General features: G+C 37.0%; 2 protein-coding genes across 2 annotated transcripts in view; one reads left to right on the plus strand and one right to left on the minus strand.

The window, feature by feature from the left end:
- Positions 1 to 3,874, plus strand: part of LOC124276072 (coronin-7-like) — a 29,041-nt gene extending 25,167 nt beyond the window's left edge. The window contains 1 exon segment of the mRNA XM_046711726.1: positions 606 to 3,874. Within this exon segment, the coding sequence (XP_046567682.1) occupies positions 606 to 702 (97 nt within the window). The 3' untranslated portion in view covers positions 703 to 3,874.
- A 2,877-nt stretch (positions 3,875 to 6,751) lies between these two features.
- LOC124276073 (ubiquitin-fold modifier 1) lies at positions 6,752 to 12,733 on the minus strand. Its single transcript, XM_046711727.1, has 5 exons — positions 12,642 to 12,733; positions 12,502 to 12,558; positions 9,720 to 9,777; positions 7,963 to 8,035; positions 6,752 to 7,244 (listed from the first exon to the last, which is right to left on the minus strand). Coding segments are annotated over exons 1-5 (258 nt in total). The 5' UTR covers positions 12,644 to 12,733; the 3' UTR covers positions 6,752 to 7,176.
- Between the last annotated feature and the right edge of the window lie 66 nt (positions 12,734 to 12,799).

Consider the following 12,799-nt stretch of genomic DNA (forward strand, 5'->3'; position numbering starts at 1 on the left):
CAAACATGATGTTTTGAAGTTAAATTCTTGCTCCTATTCAACTGAAGACCAAAGATTTGGGTGATTTCAACTGTATTTGGCAAGCACGATGTTCAGAGTAAATTCTTTCTCCTTCTTCAGTTGATGTCCAAAAAATCATTCATCACTTCTAAATGCTTCATCACTTCAAACAACTAACGGGCGACGAGGTTGCCTAGTGGTTAAAGCGTTTGGTCGTCACGCTGAAGACCTGGGTTCGATTCCCAACATGGGCACAATGTGTGAAGCTCATTTCTGGTGTCCCCGCCCCTGCTGGATATTGTGATATAAAAATTGGAATATTGCTATAAATTTTTATTTTTGTAAAAGCGGTGTAAAACCATACCCACTCACTCACTCAAAGAACTAACAAACATGTGTATGAATGGGAAATACGGAAACACAAACTAGAAATTCTAAGCAACAAAACTTATGGCTACACCTGTCTATTGTGAAAGCATAGCGATAGTATATCTTAGTGCATATAGTCAGTGGAAATACCAACTGGTTTAAGGTGAAGTGAGTAGCTCTGTCAGGAATGTTTTCTCTCATGGAATGCTGACATTGTGTGTATTTCTGGTTTACAGGACGACTGATGAGGACGTGGAACTAGAACATGCAAGTATCTCAGGCGTCATGGCAGGGTTCATGGAGACTGGGGTCAGCATATCAGTGTGTACATAGTCTCGTTTATAGATGACGGGGAAAACGAACATATTTTTGTACAGGTGCGAAATATGACCATATGAATGCTACTGTATGCATATCATTTTAAGCATGGTGGTTGCAAAGGTTTTTTATAAAATGATGATGAATGCTTCTTTTCAAACAGGTTGGCTCGAAAACAAAGATCACAAAAATGTGGACAGCAGCATCACGTGTCAGTGTGGTTTGGTTTGAAAAGAATAAAACTTGTGTCATATTAACTGATAAAAGATATGACAGCGACAGGGCATTCAGTGAAGGGTTTGTAGATGTTCCTCCTACCTCCCAAGTGAAATCTAAACTGTCGTGTGCAATGTCTCTCTATTTTTCTTGCTGTTTTCTTTTTCAACATTCCTTGAAGCTACCTCTTAACGGGTGTTCAGCTACATTTCCAGTGGAGACCTGTAACCTAGGTGTCTCAGTCGTGTCATTCCACTCAATGATCACATGCTATCATGATCATCAATGGAATATTGTTCTAGTGATCATGATGACAAACTTCTAGTTCACAACAAAAATACTCTCCTCAAGTTATTTTTCTGAGAAATTTGTCAAAAGAAATATATTTTTTATGACACTACATTTCTCTGTAATGCATTTTTGTTACACAGGCAGCCTTTTTTGGTTTTAATTCTAAGATTTTTAGGTTTTGAATATAGTTGTGTCTGTAACTCAACCACAGTTTTGTGTTCCACATGCATAGTGAAGCCTGCTTCAAAATCTCCTTGTTTGACGCATCATTTTCAAGTTTGTTTGTTTCTTACATTCGGTACTATGTACTTCAGTCTTTTAACAGGATTTCAGATCCATATATTTTTGTTGTCTGCATATATTCATATTGAAGTACACACCATCAAAAACGTATAACATCATAAAAATGTTCTGTGTTTGAGAATATTGTTTATATTTCTATAAAGTTAAAACACTCCCTGACATATATAATGTGCATCATCTAAGCAAGACATCTAGTCCTTCTGCATGTGACATGCTTTGGTAACATTGTGGTTTGTTTGCAAACCCATGTGGATTTGAAGCAATAGGAGAAAGGGAGACAATTCAGTATGAGTGCAGTTATGTGAGTTTTAGGTCTTTGCTGACAAGAGAAAGCTTTTAGTGTCAAATTTCACACATAATAGTCATTTCTTATATTTGTCTGTCGAAGGAAATGTTTTTCAATAAATATGGAGAAGGTCCCATTGATTTGAATTTGACCTTGAGGATCTTCAGGGAAAGGTCAACATTTTAACCCATGTTTTTTCTGCTGTAACTTCAAATTACTCAATTTTTTATTTTATGTCATTCCAAGTAAGTCAAGTTAGAGTTTCTCGTTGTTTTGAGTTAACAGATAATGCTGGATGGATCTCCCTCTTGAGTTACTGGATGTTGTCACCCTAGTAGTATTTGTTGATATAGTGCAATTTCTTGTCATGGAATGTTTTAGTGAATTCATTATTATTTTTGTTTATATGCTAAGTTTCATATGAAGGCCAGGCCATTTTGTTTTCTTGTTTTACAGTTATACAGTACCATTTAGTCTTTCAGATGTTTTAAAATTATATTTTTTCTGAAAATATAAACACAGAGTTTGACAATTTGTACATTATATTTGTCTTTATGTAATTCTGACAACTAATTATTGTTTTAACAAAGAAATTGTGAAACAAGACATAAAACTGGTCCAGCCTAAGCACTGTAAATTGAATGAACATAGTGTTTGCATTGTCAACATTTAGGGACACTTACTGGTGTCCAGTTTGTTTTTCTGTCACATGTATAAATGTGAACTATTTGCGAGTTTTTCCTGATTTCGTGAGCAGTATTACCATATTTTGTTTGCATTCAGATATTATAAGTAAACTCTCAGACTTTTAAGTACCCATTTTTTCTTGACATTCATTCATGCGATCAGCTGAACTCATTTGCATATGCACTATTTGTTTTTATGCGATTTGATGAGGTTTTCATTTTGTCCTTCATTTATATCCATGTGCTCAACATAGAGTGATCCTGCTTATAGTTAACATAATCAGGAACTTTTTATTTCAGTTCATTGAATTCTTTCTGTTATTACATCCTTGAACCATAGTCTGCAAAGTTGACTAAAGTTTCCACTCAGAGTTACTTCCCTTAGCAGGGCGAAGGTGCACAGTTTTTGTTGACGACCAGCATCCATGGACAGTGTATACTACCATATTGATCATGTTAGGTGTCTGATCCAATAAGCCCCCTCCACGAATCACCTTCTATCCAGTCTATATGTAATCTTTATAAGTGCTCCTTGATAAGTTACACTTTACAGGACAGTTCATATTTTCTTGTGTCCATTGTAGATCTATTTATAGAAAACAATGGATAACCGCAATGAAGTATTGTATAAATTGCCTTGTAACCATTTGTTCACTACCAACAGTCTCTGAAAAGAAATTCTAATTGTATATGGTTTTGATAAGTCTCCTCTTTTTCCATTAAAGAGAAAATGGTATATGTTAATGCATTTATAGTTTGCTGTGCTGCAGCTAGCATTATCCAGTAAAATGTTCTGTACATTATCAACTCTGAGCCAGGCAGACCAGTAGTTTATTGCCTGGTCATGTTACCAGCATGTGGGGCCATGGTGATAGAGAGCACGACCACCCAGTCCCATTTAGTCAAGCCTTACAAGAATGGGACCTATTCTGCAGAGATAGACATGGCTGCCTGTCTGAGATTAGTGATGAGCTAGACTGGAGTTTCCTCCCCTGACCTTTTGGTTGACAATACCATGAAAGAAATGATTCTTTCATGTTACTACAGTTCATTTGTTATACATGAACGACTATAATAATGCATTGGCATGACAAATTTAAAAGAAAGAATTGGGTGTTGTTAATATATATGTACTGATAGAAGACATTGAGGAAACTTCTGCACAATCTCGTGAAGGCACCTTGTATTTACCCTGTACAATACCTAGATAATGTGACTGTTTGGCTGGGCTTATGCAAGTCAGACAAATCAGTACTTAATATGTTATCAAAGATCAATGATACATAACTCTTTGTCTTTGTGAAAATAATACTGAACAAGGAGGATGAAGCTATGAATTCTGGGACAGATTCTGTTAACGATGAGTCCCTAAGCATCATGAAATACAAACATCATAATGAGAAATGTTGCGGACTTTTGTTTTGTTTTTCTGGCAAGCTGTAAAGTACTGATGGTGCAAGAGCTTCCAGTGACTGGAGAAATAGAAGATCGAGGATCTTCATCTTATATTATACTGTCTACATCTTGTTCAGATTGAGTCAAAAACAAGCGATATGGTAAAAGTTAGGATTCTACAGGTTATTTAAAAAGCAATGAGAGTCTTAGTTGGAAAATCCTTTCACCTGAGACAGTTGAACATGTAAACTATTTCTGTATTCAGTGATTGCCATTACCCAATTCATAATGGATGAATCTGAAGTCATTTTAAACTTCTATCCTCAAGTAATTAGTAAATAGTTCGGATGTTTTTAAAGCACTCCATCATCAACCTCCACATTACATGCAAGAACTCAGCCGGGGAAAATGCTACGATCTGCTTCGTTTCAGCAGCCGACTGTGCCCCAAACTGGAACATCATCTTATGGTGACTGGAGTTTTGGCAGGCATTCCAGCAGCAAATCACTTGCGTTCAGGCATTGAGCAACAGCAGGAAGTAAAGACCTTGCTATCTGTCAAACTGTGTGACCAGTGCCTGTGAGCAACATTTGGATATTAGACACCACATAAATCGACTGATTATTTTGTAGGATGTTGTCTTGGTCAGATATATTATCTCAAGCAGTATATTATTCAATGTTGGTATTTACCAAACATAACTTGACCAATTAGGAGTCTTATAGCTGAACACACAGGTGTATCTCTTCACTGCAAACTGATCATCTTCATCAGATGGCTGTTTGTGGTCAGAGAGATGATGACATCAACTCCTGTATGTTTGTGTGAGGATCTGGACCAGACAATACAGTGATTGAATTTGGGAGGAACTACAGAGGTACATGCAATGATTGTGTGTGTGTGTGTGTGTGTGTGTGTGTGCATGGGAGGATTTTGATCAGACAATCCAGTATAATTGATATTATAAGTCATTATCCTGTTAGAGTTCGTAGACACCTTCGTTGACACCATCAACCAAGTCTCTATATTGGAGAAGATATTATGACACAATACACTGAAGGAAATAATTAAAATTGACTTTATTTCTTTATATGTACACTTATTTTGAACATTACCTGAATAAATAACACATTGCAGGTTGTATCATAAACCAACAGAGCATCTGAAACAGTTCAGTAGCAATAGTCTTCATCTTACACATCGTACAAGAGTGTCCTCTTATTGTACTCCAATTCAATTTGATTTTAGTCACAGTAAACACTTGATGAAAAGTTCCTCCATAATGATGTACCTTTTTCAACTTTATCGGTCAAAGCCACCAGGAAGTGATTGACTCAAACAACCAACAAGGTCCTTTTTCATCTATTATCAACAATATTCACCTAATACTTGATGGTGTGTAGCCAAGAGATCTCCCATCCCTCTTTAGCCAAGGGCATGGATTTGCCTAATTGTATGAGTAACAGGGTTCAAACCCATGAACCCTAATATTGTTGTGAATTGGTTGCAAATATATTAACTCATATAAGAGAAAATAGATACTAAAAATTGACCGACACCGTGCATTAATTCTGAAATCAGCATCCATGGTGGGCATGTACATAACACTTGGTCATGTTGGTGTTAACATCAACAAACAATACAAAGAAACAAAGGGCCAATATGCTTGGTGGAAGATTCTCAACAGACATCGGTGAGTTATGCTGGATTTAACAGTATTCCAGTTACACCACAGTTTGTCAGCTTTATACAGGAGAAAAACCAGAAACGATGTAGGTTTCAGATGTTTACTACTTTGGTGAAACCTACGGGTATGGTATGGTGCTGTTAAACCTGGGTCCATGACTGGACTGTACTGGGATTCTATCTTTGAGCATGCCAAAGGGAAGCAACTCTGCACTATGAATCGATGCCACCAACACACTGACTTCAATCCAGACTTAGACAACATAGAGAAAAGGAATTATTTGCAAAGTGACAAACAAAAATATTGGCAGTGAGTCCATGGCTACAAAAACTGTATGTGACACAGATTGTTAATATATGTTTGCAAAATTAGACAACAAACACGAGCAGTGATGTGATTCAACTAAAAAATGTCAGCGTATGTATTTCTAAGGTTTTTAAAAGAACATTGATTTCTAACATATACCATCTGATCTGGTTTAAAAAAAAGCCTTATTTACTGAGGTGATTTCAAACTGACAATGAAACCACTATATTATTCAGACAGTGTGGTTTGGTGTAATGATCATAACATTCAAGACATGGACAGTATGTCAGTGATTGTAATCACAAAACTGTAATGCATCATTTGACATCATGTACCATTGTAACAACAGATGAAGGCTTCGTAACAGTCACATCTGTCACTCTGAAAACTACACACAACATAATAAATATAACAAATGAAGGTATTTTTCACAAAAATATCTTACAGTAATATTTAACAGAAAAAGACAAATGTAGAGATTTGTAATCGTTTCACCTACAACTTCATAATTTTACAACCTATGGAAATTTCAACAAGTATCATGTACATAAAGAAGCAAGTTGACAATCAATGGCCATGAAAACTCTTTATGGTCAAAAAACGTGTGTATTAACTTTTGACTCTACCAGCCAGAGCTTTGTTATTATAAGAATACATTTTATAGTTATATAATATGGTCACTTATTATCTGAGCGTAATAGAATGATCTTAAACTATACTAGACCCAGGCAACAGAAGAGTTGTACAGTCACAGATTGCAATAAGTGAGTGAGTTTAGTTTTAAGCTACTTTTAGCAATATTCCAGCAACATCACGACTGGGGACACCAGAAATGGGCTTCACACATTGTACCCATGTGCGCAATCGAACCCGGGCCATCAGCATGATGAGCGAATACTTGAACCTCTAGGCTACCCCACTGCCCCAGACTGCAATTAGGCTGAAGTGACTAGATAAAGCAGTTAAACAACACTTACACTGCTCAATCACTCTAACAACTACGTCATTCCTCTTCATCAACCATCAGTCCATCTTAGTTACATTGACAATATTTACAAAACCCAAAACAGATATCTAACAGTACCATCTATCAAGTAGCAAATTAACATGGCAAAGTAATGGATTATAGAAGACTGGCTCACTGAGTCACAACTTATAATTGTAAATATATGCAGCTATCGATGATGGTGTCAGTTGTGTAGGCCTCCATGTAGATGCTGGGTGTTGCCATGGATCTTGGGATGCTGTGTTGCCATGGACACTGAGTGAGAGATGATATATGAGAATGAGATTTTCTGAGACTATGTGGAGCTGCCAGCTCATTGATGACCTACACGGTCCCGGGGTATCAACCGCAGCTCAGAGCCATGCTTCAGGAACACATTGCCTGGAAACAAAGGTTACAATCAAATGGAAGAATGTAAAATACCTTAACTCAGATAGCACTAATAAAGTCTTAATCAGCAATAACACTTAAACATGATAAACATTCATCTCAAATTGTTTCTCTATCAACATGATTAAGAGTCTTTGTCTGGTGTAATTTTGTCTCTCAACAATGCAGATGGCATGCAAACATAACCATGGTGAATTTTTCAAGCAGGAGGTGAGGTGAGGTGAAATTGGGTTTAACGTCGTGCTTGATCATATGACTGATGCATGCGTGTGTATGTGCACGCGTCGTCTGCTTGTACTAGCCCAGACTGAAGCTGGTTTTATAGTTAGCCCACAGGTATCATGCCACAGTGGAGCATGAATACCCCACACACAGTATACTGGGCGACCAGTCCTTGTTGTACCCATTAATGCCAGGCAGGGACCAACAAAGTACCATATTTTAACGGTCTTTGGTATGGAGCCGAGGATTGAACCGTGACCTTCCGCTCTCGGCGGACGCTCTGACCACTACACCACGGAGGCGGTCTTTTTCAAGCAGGAACATGTTGAGAGCTAAGTGTAGTAGAGGTTCCTATCAAAGAATTCCCTCTACCAGACAAATATTCCCAGTCATTTTTTCCATGGTTTAAAACATTGCTGCTAGGCCACTTGTCTAGGGCTATTTTCATGAGCTCAACTGTTTTCTGACCCTTAGCCATGGCACCTACCTGCACTCTGTGCGGGGTTGATTCCTATTCCGTCATTAGTTATAATAGCGCTGGTGGGGGCAGGAACCTTGAACTGAAACATATACATAAGTATTACAGAATGTGCAAATATCTGCCGATTTCCAAATATTGTACAACATGTTGAGTGGTTGTAACGAACATCGACTGATTGATTTGCTAATTCAATCTGCTGATATTAGTCTCAATCTCATAATATCTCGCAGTATTTTGTCTCCATGGTAACAAAATGTCTGAAGCAGACACAGCAGCAGTTATCTGCTGCACAATACTATGTGAAGAAGGCGGCAATGCCAAAGCAAAGATAATAAGAAGCTGTTGTATGAAAGATTGGATTCAACCATCTTATTAAAGAACTTGAAACTGAAGATAAACAGTTCTATTACAACTTTTTTTTGCATGGGAAAAGAAAGTTTTTATGATCTTTTATTGTAATAATGAGAAGATAAGCAATGAAATGCACCGTGAAAAATCGAGGTGCGATTTCTTTGAAGCAGACAAAGCCATGCTTGTAAGTAAACATTTACCATGGGACAACAAAACACAATTTGATTGGTCGCGACATCCAACTTATTAAATAACTAGAACATGCTCTGCACACTCGTGGCACAATCAATGCATGTTCGAGGGGACAATTTGCACTGTTTGTTGAATCTGATTAATCGCTTAGACGATATGTCTCAGTCGAATATGTCATATCGATTCAACGGGCCCACTTTAAGACTTTAATAAATAAATAAATAGATAAATAAAACCAGTGTATGAAATAAGCCCAAACACCAGCCAGACATCTGGGCTGGTAACTTCAAAATGTTACCAGTCCAAAATGGATTTAACCAGACCAGACATCAAGAAAGGACTCAGAGGTATATAACATCTAAATATTTTACCAGACCATCGGGCTGGCTAGCTGTAAATCTAGACCGTCCGTCTGAAATCTTAACCCGTCTGGGGCGGTCGGACGGGCCTTATTTCATACACTGATAAAACGCTATAGTACCAGCATCCTGCATTCATAGAAATGTGTCCTGTTGTGGTCAGAATTTCTCCACTCATTGATCATTGACAATTCAGATGTTATTGTGTCTTGACATAATGATAGCTTACATAGACAACTGTTTTATTATTAAATCATAATTCATGAAAATTTGAAAAATTCTAAATTGTAAAACAATTATAATGCATCATGCCAAATTAGAAAAAGATTGTACTTGTAGTTTTTGAGAAAAGTGACCAAACATTGTCATGAAACGTTTTCTGCCAGACAATAACAAATTTGATCTACAGTTTTCAAAAGACTTAGCAGATACCTGACAGCTCATCTGTTGTTGGTACCCTGATATCATTGGAGCCTATCTTCATACCTGGTAGCCCTCAACATCACAGTTGAGAGTCTATAGGATTCACTAATATAAATGTAATAAAAAACAGCTAAATCATTCCTATACATACCACATCTTGCATGCAACCCCACTCACAGGCTCATTGACATAGATCATGTTACCAGCAAAATCATGGTTATAGGTAAAAATACTAGTCGGATATAAACTAATAAATGTTATCTTGTGTTCCGTCCAGACTTATTAACATGCTTCAGGCTTGTCAGTGGAACTGTTTCCATTACTGTGTACATATTCTTTTCATGTGTATGGAAAGCAGTATTTCTGATATTAGTGATAAAACCCTGCAATAATGGCATGCTCCTGTGGTTGAGAATTACAGATATATGACCACCTCACCTCTTCTGCAGCAAACTTCAACACTGCCGTAAACGGTGTTACTTCTGGTACACTTAAACTGCAAAAAAATATATTAGAAATATATGAAAGATTGATTTCATCATGTCCATATTACAAAGCTCAAAAAAGCCACTAGTAATCAGTAACTGACAGTGTTTACAGATCAAGAAAGAAAGCAATGTACCAATATACTACCATATACAGTCAAACCATGTTGTGTTGAATTCCCAGTTCTATTGAATTCACCATCTAGTCCTTGCTATTTCCTTCTATATTCTAGCACGACTGTTTGTGGACATTGTGTGATACTCGATTGGCTGAGAGCTCATCAAAACCGTACTTAAATGGCAGTTTAAGACCGCTAATTAAAGTGATTGTCATACAGTAGGGGAGATCAATAATTCGCTTGAGAAAAATCAAAGAATTGTACTTGCTCACAGTATAAACTGTATTTTTTTTATTTATATATGCTACTTGTTACAAATACAAGCATACTGGTTCCTGAAATAAAGCATTTATGTTGTTGAAAATGTCTTATTTTGTTCATTACACAACCTGTCCCTCAATGGGACGATTAAAAGCTTATTTCCAGGAAAATGGCCCCAATTCCAAGCAAGCCTTGTGTTCGCCAGGTGTGCCAAACAGTTCGGGTTTTAAAACGTTTATCAGTCGTGCTAGAATGAAGATAAAGCTACTCTGTTTTCAATTTTGCGGTCCTTTATCGTTGATTTAAGACCACTAAATGTTTAATTTAAAACCTCATGCTATCTCGCTCTCATTTTGTAGTCCCAAGTGTCCTAATTTAGCCGAAAATCTTCACTGACAATATAAAGTTTAAAAACAAAAATAGCCTTCAGAGACCAACAGTCCCCAAACTTTCAGCTCTGAACTCACCATACACACAACTAAACCATTCTTTCTTTTTACCGTAGTCATGTAAATTTTGAAAAGAGTGAAAATGGATTATGATAGTGATCATGGTGATAGTGAATACATTATTGGGGCAATAACCTACTGACTGACTGAGTTTGGTTTTACGCCGCTTTTAGCAATATTCCAGCAACATCACGGCGGGGGACACCAGAAATGGTCTTCACACATTGTACCCATGTGGGGATTCGAACCCTGGTCTTCGGCGTGACGAGCCAACGCTTTAACCATTAGGCTACCCCACCGCCCCGGAAATAACCTACAATATTGTCAAAAGTTGAAGAAAATATTGAAAAGGACCAAGTTTTACTGGCAGATAACAATAATGCTCACTTGCAATAATATGGTCATCAATGCTTAACTGTAGTCAAGATCCAAAGATGAGTAGATTACATGCAGTAATATATTGTTACATTGTCTTTGAAAATTAAAACATGTGGTTGTCTTGAATATAGATAACTTGAACTTTTACCCAGGTCCCCACTAGTTTTAAGGAAAAAGGTTTTACTGAAAGCCATTTTGTTCCAATGAAAGCTATAATGACAGTCCATGGAGGCCAAAATATGAAATAAGCGTGAATTGGGTAATTTAACGAATGAACCAAGGAGACTGGCGCTGCTGGGGGAAATTGGTCTGAACAATATCCTTAATCCTTGCTAAACTAATACTGCAGTTTACCAGTCAAAGACTCATCATACTTGTCCACAGTCATCAGAATTTTCGAGAAGTTGAGCTAAAAATGTTCCTGTTGTATGTGCTGTTTACAAACTCAAACGTTTCCAAATACTTCGAATTGAGCAGTCAGTTGCAGCTTTAAAATTGCAAATGAAACCTTCATTCAGCAGAAACACTGACTGATCCTGACAGCGATATACACAATGATATGAACATCGCCTTATATCACTGTGAGGTAACTTTTCAGAAAATCTTTTTAAAAATCACCATGCTACCACATGCAAAGCTGGCTGGAAGACTGGACTACTGTGGACTAGTGGACTACAATTTCCTACATTACTGAGTTGATAATAATATAATGTAATATTACATTAGACCACCAAGGCCATGTATGTACAAACAGATTTTTGCAATAAGCATGATGAGGATGAGGTTTATCCTGTAACATCAGCATACAATCTACATTTGGCAAAAAAAAAAATGTTGTGGCTCCGATTACCCGACTGACCCTTCAATTTTGGTTCCGACCCTTGTTTTTTATTACGAGATATGATTAAAATAAGCTTTCAGATACCATTGTTTTTCCCCGGCACCAATGGACATCAGTCATTCTGATAGAGAAAGTCAACATGATGGCAGCAAGCTTGACTGAATAAACAATTACACATTGATAAATGTGCTATTAGTTTGTACTTTACATTACTAAAATTTCCTTCCTACCTGCCTACCCTAAATTTTAAAGAGGTGTAATCGGAACCACAACATATTATTTATTTGCCCTTTGTATGATTAACACTCTAATTTTCTGCCATAATGTGTACAGTGAGTACCATTATGACAATTTCAGTATCATAATCCTAAAATTGACTATGAGGACAAATGTGTGGTCTTGACTGTAGCAGATTTTGCCATCGTGTTAATAAATGAAAATTTCATATACACAAAATATTGATCGTGTTGCCATATGTTGTAACAGAATTTGGCTCATTAAATCAAAATAATATATAATACAACTGTTTCTTGTGTATCAATGAATGATATGCATTAGAACAATAATACGGAATGAATATATCGGCGTAATATACTTATGATCCTCACACAAAGTGACAAACCCAATTTTATGTGATCGAAAACTGGACAGATATGAACATCGTTTCACATGCGGTGACATACTCACACTTTGTATGGCAATTTTGGGTCCGATGTTAGAGTGATCTTGAACGTAACTTTCGACCTGGAACGACACAAGATAGAATGTAGAAAAGATATCAAGTTTACATAACTTGACGGGGAAAAACAAACAGCAAACATACTCACATCTTGACAGCAGCCGACTGGACACGACACCATGCAATACCGGAAGTAGTCGTCTAACCCGGAAGAAGCCCGGGGCTACATTTTGTGGAATACAAAGACTGAGAAAAATCGTATTTTGTACTATCTATCAAAACATTGCTTAGTAAAATCAACATAGT

Source organism: Haliotis rubra, unplaced genomic scaffold (genome assembly GCF_003918875.1).
Source record: "Haliotis rubra isolate DU_JTF1 unplaced genomic scaffold, ASM391887v1 Scf205, whole genome shotgun sequence".
NCBI classification, from domain to species: Eukaryota; Metazoa; Mollusca; class Gastropoda; order Lepetellida; family Haliotidae; genus Haliotis; species Haliotis rubra.

Coding starts and splice junctions, on each gene's coding strand:
- LOC124276073 (XM_046711727.1), bottom strand. Junction 8,036..9,719: donor TGAAGTTTGCTGCAGAAGAG/GTGAGGTGGTCA, acceptor TATATGTTTCAG/TTCAAGGTTCCTGCCCCCAC. Junction 7,245..7,962: donor CAACCCCGCACAGAGTGCAG/GTAGGTGCCATG, acceptor CTTTGTTTCCAG/GCAATGTGTTCCTGAAGCAT.